Genomic DNA, 16,996 nt, shown 5'->3' with positions numbered 1-16,996 from the left:
TAAGATTTTTCCTTGCTGCCTCCATGCTCATGTGCTTGGCTTTGTACCTTTTCTCTTACTTATAACTCTGCAGACCACCCAAATAAGCCATCTTTCTCCTCTTGGTGTTTACAGCCCTTAAACACTGGCAGCTGATTACCATATCTCCCTTAATGATCATTTGGCCAGGCTATACATATCTAATTTCCAGTCATAATTCCACTCCTGCAGCACCCCTGCCAGCAGTGAAAGTTACTGTATTACAGACCTTCTAAGGGAAAGGCAAGGACCTTTCTTATACTCGTGCAATGAGCAATTAACACAACCCCGACCCCTTTCTGTAGATTATCCATAAAAGGGGGCAGATTGATGGCCAGAGTAAGCACTCCCTGTTAGCAGTAAATTCTCACCGTGCCCCTGACATGGGCAGAGGAGCTGACACATCCCTGCAACCCTTCTGTGCATCACAGCACAGAGTGCAGTGCAGTGCAATGAGCTGCTGCTTCCTGGTATCTGTTCTGTAACGTGCTTCATGTAAAATAACAAGCCCAGTAAGCACAGGGAGTAAAAACGATCGCATATAGATTCTGCGATTCAATTGGGACTCATTAAATCATTCACCCTCAAGAAGGAGCAGCAGGGCCGGTCCCAGCACCACCTCCCTTGGCAAGAGGCATCCCACACGTGGCTGTGGCAGCCCTGCCTGCTGCCAGGACCTGGGAGCAAACAGGAGCTGGGGCTTCTCCAGGGCGCCAGGGCCACGTGCTACTGACAGCACCTCTGACATTCTGCGGGTTATCACGTGCCTGTTTCCAATGAGGAAACCCATCAAGCATCTTCACAAAGTCATTCTGTCTGACAGGACACTTTACACCATCTATCCTCTTTTCAGCTCTGGAAAATATCAAAGCATCTGCCATTTAGCATCAAGGTCCAGGGCCACTACAGAATACAAGTAAAAGCCTTTCCAATTTGAATGACTGAGAATCAGCTTTTTAATCTAAAACCCAAGGCTAAGCCCTAAGAAAAAAACTGTCAGTTCAGAAACCTGACAACAGTCAGGAAATGAAATTGTTTCCATCCCTTCTATGGCATCATACCCACAGCTGTATACATCTCCTTCCACTACAGTAAACAAAATCCATCGCTGTCTGACAACTAGAATGGCAGCTGCCTTGCCTTCCTTTGCTAGCAGCACTGGGACATGCTGGCAAAGCTGGGGGACACATTTCTACACTGGGAAGAAGCACTGAATTAATTGTGCACAGCACTGTGGTCAGCTCAGTGCCAGTTCTGCATGCACGTCTTCCAGCAGAGACTGTTTTTGAATCCAGAGCCTGGTGCTTGGTATAAGCAGCACACACAGCTATCACACATGGCGTACACATATACTTCGTGTTACTCGTTGTGTTTACAAGGAATTTATAGGCAGAACAAAATAAACTTGTTATATTAGCTTGCTAGATTTTCGTTGCAAGGCAAAACCCTCACAATTCAAGACAGGAGGCAGCCACTATTGGATAGCAAGTTTCTGAAGTTACGAGCACCATCACTGGCTTACAGGAGCTCAGGAGCTGCCAAGAGTGCTGTTGAGGTTGCACTGATGCTCTCTCTAGAAGAAACGCATCACAGACAGACCACTGACTGCAGCAGGTCATCGCCGAGGGGGAAGAAACAGCTGCCATTTCACAATTACTGTTAGTTTGGCTGGGTAGTTTTAAGCCTTGAACTGATCTGACTGAAGTCAGCCTGCCTATTTACTTTAAGAACTGAGGAAGAACTTCATTTATAATGTGGGTTTCCACATTCTCAGCAGCAATTTTCTTTTGGTGATAAACTACTATTGATTTTAGTCGTAGTCATGTCACTTTAGAAAACAGTTTTGGGCATCACCATTCATGTTCACGGAAAGCCAGGACTCCTCCAGTATGACAACTAACACGTACTGCCAAGGTGCTGAGCTCCTCCTACAGCTTCCAGAAGCAAACTCCTCCCTCCATGATGCTCTTGAAAATACTTAGGAATGACCAGTATTCTTGTCCACTGAGAGAGAAGTCAGAACTGTGAGGGATTTGCCTTTGGGCTTGATCCTCTGAAGTGCCCATGACAGCGAGGAGCGAGAGGAGCTGCACGAGGGGAGTGCTCTGCAGAGTTAACTCTAACAAGAGGCTGTTCTAACATGTTGATTCCTTTCAGATTTTCCATGCTTTTTCAGTTGTGAACTACCCTTACCCTGTCACCTCTCATCTCTTCTTGAGATTCATGCCGGCATCTTGCTGACTTCATTACATTTTTATTATTATATGCTGAAAGAAACCAGCCTTGTATTTCACGTATCCATGTGTGTGCTGCAGTCCTGTTTGGCACAGCCCACACTAAAAGGCCACTGATGAAAAAGCTACAAAGAACATCTCTGCTTTGACTTCCAGTGGTTGCAGTACGAGTTAATACAAATAATTACTTCAAATGGCATGAAACCCTCAGTGGCAGAGGAGCACCTACTGTGCTTCTTGCCTTCACAAACTGTGGCTTAGCTTCATCAAAATTCAGCAGGGAGTGCTGAGGGGAAGACACAGCCAAGCACTCTGCCTCAGCCATGGCTCCAGCATGCAGCAGCACCAGTGCTGACAAAACATCCCACACCAAACACGCCATATGTGGCTTAAAAATAAAACTGTGGGTCCACAGCGCAGTGTTCCTGGGTACTACAGTGCTATTACAGTGAAGAGGAGGGAGACAGGAGGAGAAAGAGAAGAGAAATCCTGTAATTCTTGCAAAAGATATGGTTGAGATTTTAGAAAGAAAAAAATTAATTCAGCTTAATAAGATTTGCCTGCTAAGCCACCAGGCGGCCTGGAGGAGAAAACTTTACTCTTTTTAAGCTTCAGCTCAGCAGAAGAAAGTTTCTGACTTTCATGAAAGCAAATATTTGACTCTGAGCTGAATGATAAAAGTTGGATGATATTTAAAGGTCTTGGCCTTACATTTTCCTTGTCCTACTACACAAAAATACATGGAAAAGTATAGAAATCCACTAAGAAATACACTTGTCCTTTTTGTCCTATTCAGATACACCAGAGTCCTTTATAAAGGCAAAAAAGAATTCGTCTGTCCTCCGCCTCAGCTCATGCAAAATGTATGTTACATTCAAATTTTACAACATTTGCTGTGCAGGTCCGAGGTTAATGCTGGTCTCGTTCATTATATTTGATGAAAAATCCCTAAGGAGCACATGAGAAAAATAAGGTATGTGATAGCAAGAATAAAATGAATTGCAAATATCCGTAATTATTAAGAGCTCAGTGATGCCTCATAGAGATCTCTGAAAAACAGACTATTTAGAGACCATCCAGAAATACCAAAAAGGAATCCCACGAGGGACAGGCTGCAGATTTTGAAAGTATCAGGAAGAAAAGGACCATCATGCAGTGAGCTCCGCAGAGGCTTCTGGTAAAAAACAAAAAAAAAAGGGTTTGACAAGCTCTAATAATGATCCAAAGAAGAATTAATGCTTCCATTCCTCCAGCACATTCTTCCCCAAAAGGCAGTGTATTAATGGTGAAGCCTCCAAGGCTTCTTTGCAGATAAGTGACTGCAGCTAAGGAGAAGTGATTACAGAAAAATCCCACCTCCCCTTTCCTTGGTTGATGTGGAAGCTCTTCCATCACTGAGGTAACTGTTCAACCCAAGCACCAGCAGAGTGGAGGAGAAACCGAGGAAATCTGAATTCAGGGTCAAAATCTCATTTCAGTTCTTTGGGGTGGCACGGCCAGGGACCTGCCCCAGGGCAGCGAGTGCTGCCTGCACAGGCCAGCTAATGTGGGAAAGTGTAGGCAGGTGGCAGACACTGGACAAGGAAAGCTCAGCCACAACCTGGTGGGAGACAGAACCTCGGAGACCCACAGCACGTCTCTGAAACGCTTCCTTTCTTCTCCCCATTTCTGTACTTTCTGTGCACCAAGAAACAGATCCAATTTGTCATCCCACAGTCATCATGCATGAGGCAGATACAGTAAACGCCCCTGACTTCAGGCTTTGTGCTCTAACCACAAGGACATCCATCTATGCTATGTAAGAATTAGCCAGACCATGAGAACAGCATGATACAATCTGTAAGAAATATTTCTAATGATATAGCATTTTTGAAAACAGACTACTCAAGGATGCTTTTATTGAGGACTGTAATGTGATTTGGGCGTAGCCTCTGCAGAAAGACAAACACAATTAATTCTGGTGTTTTCCCAATTGCCTCCTTTTTCACTGCTGTCAGGAAGCCTGCATGAAAACATGATTTTACACCAAAGATATCTGCATCTCTCCCTTCAGCAGTTATGACAGTCTGTGCACAGACATCCAGGAACTCCGGGTGGATTCAATAGGTTCTGTCAAATTTCTATTTCCCATTTCTATTAGAAAGGATTAATTTAGCATTCAAATCAATGTGATAGTGTGGCAGCATAAAACCTGTCGTGGAAAAAAAACCAAACATTGCAGAAAGGTTTTACTTTTGGTTCAAGGAGCAGTTGTAGCAAAAGAGACTGAAAACAGGAAGCTAACAGAAGATACAAAGACACTGACTGCAATGACTGAAAGCCAGAAGTACAAAATTGCATGGTTTTTGTTAATTCATATATATGGAGGGATTGAATAGAATAAAAGAAACAACAAGTAGAAGTCCTGCTTTAAAAATGGGTCTTCTATGATGTGTCTGCTATCAGCTTTAGGAAGCCTTTATGACACAGCTTACAAACAAGGATTTCCTGTCACAAAGCAGTCAGGTTTCCTTTTAAAAGGGCACTTTCAATCACTGCATAGTCATGCATGAACTTGTATTTCTTTCTGACTTGATAAATGAGAATGTATTTTAGGTAAACCTTCCCATTGGACATTTGCTGACCTTTATTCTGACTAGAATGAAAGAGTGACTGCTGCTGATAGGATGCACAGGGATGGCACAAAGCTGTGCCAGGGGACTTTCAGACTAGACAGAATGAATTTCTTTAACGTGAGAGTGGTCAAACACTGGAGCAGGCTTCCTCACGAGGTGGCTGATGCCCAACACCTGTCATCAGTACTCAAGAAGTCTTGGACAGCTCTCAGTAATGTGCTTGAACATTTGGTTAGCCCTCAAGAGGTCAGGCTTTTGGAGTAGAGGATCTTTGAAGGTCCCCTCCAATTCTGTGCTATCCCACTATGCTAAAAGTCCAATGTCAGCTGCAACCTTTCCATTCAAGCATAACATGAATAATATTAGTAAAGTAAATCTCAACATACAGCAGATTAACCTTGGGCTTTTCCAGACTAACTTTGTCCTACTTTAGTTCTACTTAAATCTGCTCAAAAGAGCATCTGAGACACAGGAACAGGTCTGCTCCAAACGCCCTCACAAGGCAGGTAATGCCAACCACTTCTGGGCACACCAGCAGTATATGCCATTAAACCACATCCCTGTTCTCAAACATTTTCTTAGGATGATTTGGAAAGGGAGGCTATGTGCAGAATGTACTAGGGCAGGTTAAGTTCAGAGCACCTGGTGCTGAACTTCACCATGGCTATGTCCTATTGTGTACATCATCCTTCCAGCACACCCCACTGAATCCTACTGAAAGCTGCCACCACACATGCCATACTTGCTGCTAGCTTCCAAATCCACCTGGTAACAGGTTTTATCTGATCCCTATTTGATATTATAGGAATTAGACAAGTACTTTGCTAATTTTACGGTTCTTAAGTACAATTAATAAACCTCATAGTGGAGACCCTGATGTAGAATTACAGGTAATGTGGCTTGCCAGTGACTTCCCACATCCCATCACAAGCATACCTGAACTAGCCAGTAAAACAGCTCAGTTACAACACTGGACCAGGTCAGTCAGAGATTTCCTGCAGCTGTTCACTAGCACAGTTCCCACCAGGCGGTATTTTAACTCTTCTGGCACACCTTTCTGAGGCAAGCAACAACCAAAGCTCTGCTCATCTCTTCTGATGAGTGGACCCCTTTGGAGGACAGCAGCTCCTGACACTGCCTGAGAAATTGAATCTGATTGTCTTTCAGCAGACCTCAAAGACAATCAATCCACTTTTGCTGAGGATGAGCTTTAGATATGGCATCTAAACAAGAGTGCAAGGTTCAGGTAATAGAGAAGGCAAACAGTTTTACCAGTGGTGAGACTAAGATTTAAAAGTTTCTGATTCTCCCAGTAACCTTATTTCTAATGAAAAAGAAAAAAAATAAAAAGTAGATGTAAATGCTGCAGAGAAGAGATGCCTGGTTCCAAAGGTTTAGATAAACTACACCACACAGAATCATATATTCATTTCAGTTCAGTGCAATTAAAAGTACAGATGAACTCGTGCAAGCCAGTACCAGATATTTTAGCCTCTAAACATCTAGAAGGAATTAGTGAAACTCACCTCAGAAATGATGGCTAATGCCTGAATAATGCAAGTGAGTGCCCATTGTGCAAGCTGCTAAAAGAAATACGGGATTTACCTTTTTTTATGTGTGTGTTTTCCTGTGAAAACCCAAGGCTAAGCTGGAAATTATACTTAGTCAAACACAGCTTATGACCTTTGCTAAAAGTCAAACAGGATATACAGGAAGGTCAAACCAGATCCATTCACACCTTCTACCCTGAAATCCCAAGGGGAGAAGCAGGTTTCCTCGTGCTTCCTCAGTCCTTAAGGAAAACAAGTCTCTTAATCTATTTAGAGGCCCTTTTTGACATTCTTTGGCTGTAGTTTTTCTCAATCGACCTAATCTTTTCCCATCAAGCTCCATGCTAATCCCATTTTGCTCTACTCCTTCAACTAATAAAAGATTAGAGTGACATTTCAGAAAGGGCATCGTATTAAGCAGCTACTTTCCCATCTCAACAGATCACACAGTACAAAATGCAGTGAACAGGCCATTAATCTTATGTTAATGAGGTGTCAGTCTGAATGGAGACCTCCTCCTTGATCAATATGAAGGGCACAGCAATAATGAGGACACTGCCACTTGCCATCTCTGGCAGCTTTGCCAGAAGGCAGCAGATCTGTAAGGCGTCGTCGATGGTGGCAGCAGCTCTTGTCACCACACCACTCTGCCTGTGACAACAGAGAGCAAGCATCCACGCTGCTCTGTCACCTCATGTGCTGTCCACACATAATAGGCTTTTCTATGTTCTAATTAGTGGTGTAAAACTGTTTAACAACTTTGGCTTTGCTCTAACATGAAATCAATTAGGATTAGCAGCCACACATAGGGAAATTTTTCACACCTGTCCAACCAGTCAGTGCCACTAAGAAACCACCTTCTTCATTCCTACAGTGGTCTAACCATTGTTCTTTCTGATGAAATTCTCGCACTGAGATTATTCAACTTGTTATTATAAGGAATTGTCTTATTTTCTTAAATATATCACTGTACTCCTTAAAGAAAATTCTGCTCAGCTATCACGTTCTGGAAGACTGAAGCTTTACCAAAAAAACCTTTCAGCAGAAGCACAGGGCAGGCCATGGTCAGTCTCAGTGCCATCCATGTGCTTGCACTAATAGAATGCTCTTCCCTAGAGCATGAGGCAGACTAAGAAATCCACCTCTTCTGCATGCACACTGCAAAGGAACTGCAATGAACCTAAAAGGGCTCTGTGCGGAAGACGGTTTTTAACCATGCAGCCTCCAGCTAAGGCTTTATTCTGATTTTCTTACCTAATTGCATACATAAAAGAGATAGTGATGTAAAATAAAGAATTTTTCTTTCAAGCTTATTTCATAGAAAAATTCTGACTTCCCATCTTTTTTTTGGGGGGGAAATAAACCGTCTTAGTAAAGCTTAGTGTAAGGTAAATAACTCCCAATGATGGTACTCCACAAGGGGATAGTATAGAGGATGGTATATTTTAAGTAGTTCTATATAAACAGTATACAGATAATACAAAAGAGAAGATGGCTCACCTTTATGATGACAAGGCTCGCAGAGGACTCCATGTGGGAGGGATCTCCAAGAAGAGATCCTTCCCTGGTGGTGGTCAGCCCTTAAATGGGGTTTGGGAGAGGTGGAACCAGGCTCCACCCCTTCCACTCACACAGGTATATCACCTTCACCTGTGCCCCCATGGCTGACTCGGTACTCACCTCAGGTGGCCAATCAGTGGTTCAGGCCGTGATTCAGCAGTTCCCATACAGCTTAGATACTTACCTGTATACTGTGGTAGGTGGAGAATTCAGTGTGTCATAGATGAGTCTCACATGTCCTTGGTACAACTCCAGAGCCAAAGGATCATTGTCTCCTTTGTATAACAAGATGCCATTGTCCTTGTCTGTTGCTACCTGTGAAACATTAACAACCATGCAAGGTTTCTTGAGAACGATTAAAATGGAAACAATAAACCTATATTAAAAATCATAAATATTTTCAATTCAAATTGATATAGTGAATCATATATATGAGCAACAATGAAACCATGAAACACAGAAAGGTCTCGGTGACAGTGAGTGGGTTCATACTCAAACATGTTGGCCAGCTGCCTTGTCTCAAATGAGCAGGACTTCTCAGGTGAAAACTGCAATATATTTGAACCCTGCCGATGACTGTAGCTGTATTTCTGGTGATACATGAACAAAAGTATTTCTCAATGAACCGGCCTTTTAGAAAATCAATTTCAATTGCAATGAATTTCAGCAAGTGCTCATCTGATCACAGACTTTCTATGAATTTGAAGAAGGAAAGAAAGACCTGTCCCCACACTAGTTGAGTTATCCACTCAACTCAAGTTATTAGCAAGTCCTGCTGCATTCAAATGGGATATTTCAAGGGTCAGGAGAAAACAGAGCAGCCCTCATCTGTCTGGCTTTGTGGATGCAGATAGGTTATTTCTCAGAAAAGCACTGGTAACAGATATTCTGCATGACGTACCTGGAGGGAAATGTTTGCCTGAGGGCGAATTTTGGCTGATGGCAACTCCACATAGGAATCCTTCCCAACAAAGTTCACTGTGATGAGCTTCTCACACTTCTGCCCAGCGAAGCCAGCAAGACAGCGGCACACGGGCTCCTGGTGTGCGACAATGCACTGGGCCCCATTCTGGCACTCATAGTTATCACATGGGCTCGTCTGAAGCAGAACCATCGGTGGAGGAGTTTCGCAGAACAGCCCACTGTAGAACGTAAAGAGAAAGCAGCCTCATTTATCCCACCTTTTTCTATGGAAGAAAACATTTTCAGATGCTGACACTGCAATATTACTGTGGTATAATGGCTCCAAGATTCAGCTACCATGTGCCAGCTTTACCGTGTGAGAGCTGTACAGCATGGTGCTGTACAGAAATCCCCATGCTGGGTTTGTATGAGCCAATTCAAATACTGAAAACAATTCGTTCTGCACTTTGCACTGGTTATCTAGCTCTGCATGGTACAGCAGTCTGTCTCAAATAGCTTCCATACCACACTGTGCTGTGCAGATGTTCCCACAAAAACAGAGCTATTTAAACCCAAACCTAAGCTCAGCCCACCTGTTCTCCCTGCTATCCAAAACGTGCAGCACTCCTCTGCCAAAAATCCCTGTCCTGGGCTGTGTGACTTGAGTCTATCACTGGTGTGTAAGTGGCACACAAAGGGAAATCCTCTATTTTTAGTGTTTCCTGCAGTCTCCTCACTTGCTTTACTGTCTGTCAGAGAGCATATAACCGACAGATGGGCAATGGCTAATAGTTCTTGGAGGCACCAGTACTGTGCTGCTCTCTGGGCAGTTTCCCCACATTGGCTGTTTCTGACAGCAGCGGGATTATTAACTTTATTTTAGCTGAGTTTGTGGTTGGCTACGTCGCAGACCAGAAAAATGAAAAGGAAAGGACCTCCCAGAGTCGGAGGTAGGAAAGCCAAGTGCCCAGTCTGAGCTCCTGTGAACATAAGAGGAATTCAGACCTGGAGGAAAGTGCTATGGTTTGGTCTTAATGATACAAGAGGCTGTATCATTACGATACAAGCCAAACCCACATATAGTAGCTTCTGAGCTGCGAGACTCCCAGGAGCAGCACTGGCTCAGTCCCCAGGCTGCACACTTCACAGGTTATTTGCTTTCTACAATAGACTGGAATGACTCAACTGCAGTTAAATATTGACATCAGCAGGAGCAGGGAAAAGGGAAAAAATGTAAAAAGCTGCAGTCATCTTTCACAGTGATATCATGCATCAGACTGAACTGCAAAAAGTAAATGGGGAACCTCTGCCTAGTACAGCCACTGGGCTGGCAGCACGCAGCACGCCCTGGGCTCGTGGGGCAGCCTGACTTTTCTCCTTACAAGGCACCTTCCAAAGCCAACAAATTCAATTTGTATTGTTGAGAGAACATAAAATCTTCGCATTGAGTTCTGTGACTGCTTGAAAACGTGCAGACAACAAGACGATGAAAAATCGCTGCCTGGGGAGCAGGGAGAGCGCGTCGGGCGGTGCTGGGGGGCGGTGCGGGGCGGCTGCGGGCTCAGCTCTGCGCTCCGCAGCACTGGGACCGGCTGCTTTCCAGGGGAGGATTGTGGCAGACACATTCCTGCAGTGAATAACCCCTCAGCTCAGTCTTGGAGCACTGAAATCCCACTTGTCCCACTAGGAATTTCCTGCCGTTCAAGGGAGCACTTTGTGGAATAATAGCGCTCTTAGAAAAACAAAGCAAAAGGTGCCAAAAACCTCACTGCTCTCCAGTAAAGCAGGTGAGGTGTGGAGGCTCTGTGAATTTCTAGGCAACCTTCCTAGATACTATTAGAACAGACACCTAAGCCATAATCCCGCAGTACATAGTACCAATACTCTGTGCAAGAATAGCAAACGGAGCAGCTATCTTGCACAGCCATAGGACCTGCTGCTTCTGAAACACAAGGAACTGGAGATGGCTGCTTTCCTTTTTATATTTTCTGATGTAAGTTTTGCAGAGTACCATGGCCCTATCCGAACAATTTGTTGGCGTGGCATACATGCCCAACCCTTTCCCTGCCCCTGTTCTCACAGCCCGTGCTGCCCTCTGGTCTGCCTCTAGGGAACTCTCTTTGTATCATACATAAGAAAGAGAGAGAAGTGCACAATGAAATACAGATGGGATAAATTCTGAACTGCACCAAATCCAGTGCACTTACTCTGCCTACCCCCTGCCTGGGTGATGCTTGGAGCTGTGAGTGGGCTCAGTCACAAATTGCCAATGCTTTCAGCAAAGAAATGGGAAAAAAAAACCAAACAAAATACCAAACCACAGTCAGCAGTAAATATCCGCTATCAGAAAAGCATATTCCTGCATAGAGAAAAGCCAATCTATTAATCTAGACAAACGTATCTCAGAAGGGTAGTCTGGCAGGCAAGACAGTTGGCAATCAATAAACCCCATTCACTTTGCTCCAAGGAGTATTTGGAGAGGTAGAGGGGTCAGTACAGAGTTCAGCCTGCTGTAGGCAGCAAAGGAAATGGGAACAGGAAAGGCAGAATGGCTTGGGAGAATAACTGCATGTGAGAAATGGTTCTCTTTGCTCTGTCTGACACAGTTCTCAAAGCAAATCTGTTCTTGTGAACATTTCTTTCTGAACACACCTGAACTACAAACTAGCTACAGACTAAGAGACTTTCCCTTCCCGATGGTGTGCTGCAGCTGCTTGGCAGAACCCCACAGGTCCCTGCTCCTGGAGGCAGTGCTGTGCCATGGGGCATGGCACACCTCACCAAGACGTGGCTTGGATCCCCCTGTCCAAGAAAATGAGGGAACACGAGAAAATAGCAACAACCTCAGGGGAAGACAGATAGGGAGAAAGCAAATCCTGCCAATTTAAGCTATTTACAGCAGTGGTTGCCTACCAGCCTGGCAACCAGACCCAGACAGAGCTGATGAGCACAGTGCTCAGAGCATCCGTGCTGCATCCGCATTGCCAGTCAAGCACTGACGTGGGCTGAGTGGAGCACTTCCCTGTCCGAAGCCTGGTTTCATTAAGTGTGTGATCTCTCTTCCTAGCACAGAGCTTAGCATCTAGATGGCAAACATGTCAGAGGTCCGACAATGGGAACAAACAAGGGCTGACCCCACAATGACTGCCACGGCTGACCTGATGTCAAGTGCAATTTGTTCTACGGACAACTAGCAGGAAGGAGCCCTGCTAAGCCAGCCCATTAGGTTTGCTCTGCCTAATGCCAATTGCTTTGTTTTGTCTGTGAGAGACAACTGGAAAGCAGAAGGAAAGACAGTGTTTATAACTCTGATTTCATGGAAGTTAAAAATAATAATAATGAAAAATACATGCAGCCCGCAACAGCCCCCGCTAACAGAAAGCAAATGTTGCAAGAAGCCAGCGTGTCTGTGCTTGGTGCTGCTCTGAAAGATTTCCCAGACTCCCCATACAGCTCTTCTGCAGCCCTTCCTTGCCCTGAAACCCTTTCAGTGGGTGGCTCCACAAGTGTGGCTGGTCCTGCTGCTGGGATCCAGACATTACATTGGTAACAAGTGAACAAGTGTCTGTCAAGGCCTTTTCTATTTTAAATATTAAAAATAGTTTTATAAATCATTAATACAACTTATTTCTGTAGCAGAGGAATGTGGAGCACAGCTTAGCTGGCATAGCTTGGCCTGCTCCCCCCTGCCTGGTACCATCTCTTTTATTTAAATAATCACAGTCGAGTTTCTTGCAGCAAACTGTCCCAGTGGGGAGCTCAGGAGCATTTACACAATGGAGGAACAGTGCTTTACATCAAGCTCAGCAGCATTAACATGTGATTCCCTACCACTGCAACATCTATCGGGACAGCAGCACTGTGAGGCTGATTGCTAGAGGGAAGCTTGGGTAAGTCAGCTTCTATCCAATGGGGTCACAAATTCTTGAACACGTTTTCATCTATGGGAGGTAAGCAAACTGTACAGGAAACAGAAAACTTTGCAGGAAGAAAATGCATTATGTGATTGCAAATGGTCACTGAGTGATAAAATATGGAGCACAGCTGCAAATGAACAGTGAATAGCAAATGCCAAAATGGAAAAGCAAGTGTGTCCATGATGGTGCTCCTCCTTTTTGGGGCTGTATTTGGAGGTGTGTAACTGTGCATATGAGGCGCTCCACTGCTAAGAATTACCGGAGTGCCATTTGTTCAGCTGTACGAGGATGTTAAGTTTCAACAACCTTATTACTGGGTGACTGCAAGTGGCTTTGATGTACAGCATAGCAACAACCATAAAATTGCTAGAGGTCTATGCATTTATGACTACAGCATAGGCTCCAGAAAACTGGGAGGAGGTCACTGTGTAAACTCACTGCTGGGAAATGACTCTTGAAATTTAGCCACCCAACTCTATTAATCATAACCATAGGTCTCCTAGCTCCTTTCTACAGACCATCCCCTTGTATTCTCTCCTCACCAACACTGGTGGTATTGCAATGTTATCTCCTTGCAGCACAGCACAGCACCTGAGGCACACTGTGAGCAGCCGAGTCTGTAACCCTGAGCCATCAGAAGTCTGAACTCTGTCAATCACCATCTTTGCAATTGCAATCTTGAAAGGAAAAAAAAAAAAACACATCAGAAACCCTTTCAGAGCAGCAGGCCTTCAAAGCACAAAAGGCCAGAGTCATGGGAAGAATAATGAGCAGATCATATTTTGCTAGCAGAATTTTAAACATGAAATCAAACGAGCAGGAACTGTTCTGCATGGGAACTTTAGGGGCCCCAGATCGCTCTCTGCCTTGACAGACGGATGCTGTTACTGCCCACTGTGATGCTTTCTTCCTGAAATACCCTCACTCCCCTGCATCTTGCACAGGAAATGTAGAGAGATGCCATGGAGGGGTGTCACAAAAGGAAAGCAAACATGATACCTCAAGTCATTCCTGGCTCTGCAGTTGTAAGGCAGTGGGGTTACCTTTCTCACACAAGTCTACCCTGGGCTATGAAGTGCTGTCTAAGCTAGTAGAAGAGTTTGGGAGCTTTGTGGAGAAAGATGTTGCTGCTTCTTGGAGTACTTTAGTGGAATGAAAACTCCTCATTTGAGAGAGTTGTGTTGCTCCAGATCCTGCTCCTGAAGTCCCTGCTCTGAGAACAGCCAACCCAAGCTGCCAGAAGAGCCACGTGGGATGCACGAAGGGACCTAGACCAGACTACCACCTATCCCTCAGCTGTGTCCTGACTTAACACACCTCTACCAAGCACTGTGGTACTGTCTTGCCCAAATACCTCCTTTTCATCACTGCCTAGAACTGACATGACCTGCAGCACACGTCTCCCAGACAGTGCTATCTGATGACAGGATTGAGCTACCCTTGACTCCTGATATGGCTTAGCAATCACATTTCTCAGCTCTCTTAACAATTAGATAACACTGAACATTTACAATTCCACTGTGGGATATGCTCTTGTTATCCTCACCAGTTACCAACTTGCAAGATCCCTAAGGCCATCAAAGCAGATGAAACATACTGAAAAAGATAGGAACTTGAAATTCAAAGGATTTCTGGTATCCTACAAATAATAAGCCTGATTCTATGTATCCATGGGTTGACAGCATGTTATGTATCAGTACCTATTCAGAAAAGTCTGTCTACTTTGCAATAAAAATGTTTGCTGATAAGGGAAAAAACACCCAGAGAGGATGAAAGCAAGAAGAATGAGGACAGTTGCAGATACAAGGCAGAATAAAGGAGTTATAAGTGTTCACGTAATTTCTGCTTTGTCAAGACTGATCTTTTCAGGTATTCCTCTTTGTCTTGTGTGTGTATTTCAAACACAGGAAAAGTTTAGCTGGAAGGAAATCAGTATCCAGCCTCAGGCAATGATCAGTGAATCCATTTGGAGCAGCACACTTATCTGTGACAGCCAGTGAGATTTCCAGGAGTCAGATTTATTGGCAGCTGTCAGAGTCAGAGACTGGAAATTCACAGCCTAAATTGTACTGAGCCTGTCCCCCAGCAGGCACAGAGATACTGCCACAACATCTTCAGAATCTTATTTTCTCGCAGCCAGGTTTGAGGGTTCATATATATAATTTTATTACCCTTTGCTCTCTCTCACATGTGCAAAACTTATCTCCATATCCTTTATGTGATTGCATTACTTACTGCTTTACCAGGAAAGGCTGGGGCAGTCAGGCAGGCAAACTGACACAGCACTGCACAAAAGGCAAACTGCTGTTTGCAAAGCAAATGCTGTCTATTCGGTTAACTCCTTAAGATCTATTTCAGCTACAGGACAGGAAGCATCAGGCTGGCTATTCACACAGGAATGACACATCAGTACCAAGTGTAGAGGCTGATCAGCTCTGAGGATGAATGCAATTAAGGGTAGCACCTCAATATCATGTACAGAAGAGGCAGTGTGGAGGAGGAGGTGCCTCTCACGTACCTGAAGCCCTGAGGACAGACGCAGGTGTAGCCATTGACTGCATCTACGCAGACAGCTCCATGGCGACACTTATGGCCCACACAGTCATCGTCATCTATTTCACAGTGTTTGCCACTGTAACCAGGCAAGCACTCACATCTGCAATACAAGAAGATTGCTGTTAATAGCTTGTTTCAACATTACAACAGCAGCACACTCAGGCAACAGAGCACCAATCTGATTTGAGATAGAAAGGTGTTAGCTATTATTCCTGGAAGCATCAAGCACAATTCCTGCCATCAGAAACGCTCAGGTGCTTCCCATCTGTCTGCATTTGAGGTTCTGCAATCTGCTTATATTCCAACCAAGCAAAGCAATACCATACTACAGCTTTTTCTCAGCAAAGTCTGTGGAGAAGGGTGATGGAACAGTGTTCTCCCTATGGTGTTAAAGATGACAATGTCTCCCCTAACCTTACAGACTCTATGTTCAAGGGCACTTGCTGAGATATCTCTGATGCCATGACAGTGCAGAACCGTTCTGCCTGTCTCTGCACTGCTGTTTGAGGTTGGCTCTGTGCAACTACACAGAGTACAGTGAGCTTCCACCTCCCTAATGGAAGCAGTCTGCAAGCAAACCATGCAACTGAGCAAATGGAGAAGACCATCCGTTGTGAGCTCCCCACCTGTCCACCATCCGTTTGCATGGCACAGTAAATGTTGCTTCAGCTGCTATCTTTAAAGCATGCTCTTTACAATGGGGACACTCAGGCAAGGCACATACCTGCCACTTATGGGGCAATGCCATTCTCAGGAGCATTTCTTTTAAGATCAGGTTTGTTACATGAAGGTCATGTCACTATTTCTGTTATAAGCCTTGCAGATATTTATAACCTGACAGTATTAAATGCATCCCAAAGTCTCTGAGTTGGAACAGACTTTTTGGGATGGCTGAACAGCCTATTCTTGAGTCTACGGTGAAGACAGTATTTAGTCATGAACGTATTTTTGTTCACAAAGCACATTTCACTCCTCTCAGCTGGATTTTACTGCACATCTGGAAAACAAAAGGCATATCACTTAAACCAAAACATGGGAAGAGCTGGATTTCACCAATAAAAAAGAGGTCTGTGCTCTTGCCAGAGCCCCATGTTTAGATCTGTGTGCTTGTGACTGTGAGCTGGAATCACAGAATCAAGGGAGGTGGCACCAGTAGATAAACCACTGTGCCACTGATCTATTCTGCTGCCCTTCTGCTCTTCCTTCCTGCTGGCAGCCTGGCAGAGTTGAAGCTCCTCATGGAAAACCTCTTCAGAGGAGCTGGACATGTGGGAGCTGCCAAGGAAAAAGATGCTTCCACTTTCCAGGCAGCAGTCATTGTGCGGAAGTTGGTTCCGAGTGGCGTGTTCTGGCTGCAGCCACTCCCTCTGCGTGGGGCAATGACTGATGAATGGCTGCCACAGCTCCAGCACTGAGAAGAATGTGACCCCCAGACTCCATGTTGCCCATAATGATGCTAAAAAATGACGAAAGAAGGCAGAGCCTATTAACACACAGGCTACAGAAGGATAACGCTGTGTAGATGCACAGGCTTTCCTTTTCCACCCTTCCTCTGGGGGAGGCCCCCACCACAACCCTCTGCAGACACAGGATGGTTGATGTTCCAGCTCTGCTCGTCTGAATCGCCTTGTTGCACCCCAGTG

General features: G+C 44.7%; 1 protein-coding gene across 1 annotated transcript in view; it reads right to left on the bottom strand.

Annotated features, from left to right (window-relative positions):
- Nucleotides 1-16,996, bottom strand: part of SLIT3 (slit guidance ligand 3) — a 464,100-nt gene that overhangs the window by 9,231 nt on the left and 437,873 nt on the right. The window contains exons 30-32 of the mRNA XM_065734486.1: nucleotides 15,316-15,453; nucleotides 8,879-9,119; nucleotides 8,162-8,292 (exon numbers count right to left, since the gene is read on the bottom strand). Of these exons, the coding sequence (XP_065590558.1) occupies nucleotides 8,162-8,292; nucleotides 8,879-9,119; nucleotides 15,316-15,453 (510 nt within the window). The remainder of the gene's footprint in view (nucleotides 1-8,161; nucleotides 8,293-8,878; nucleotides 9,120-15,315; nucleotides 15,454-16,996) is intronic.

The sequence above is a fragment of the Cyrtonyx montezumae genome, unplaced genomic scaffold, assembly GCF_038088225.1.
Source record: "Cyrtonyx montezumae isolate F1298 unplaced genomic scaffold, pur_monq_1.0 scaffold_18, whole genome shotgun sequence".
Taxonomy (NCBI): domain Eukaryota; kingdom Metazoa; phylum Chordata; class Aves; order Galliformes; family Odontophoridae; genus Cyrtonyx; species Cyrtonyx montezumae.
This window is presented reverse-complemented; position numbering and strand designations above follow the sequence as displayed.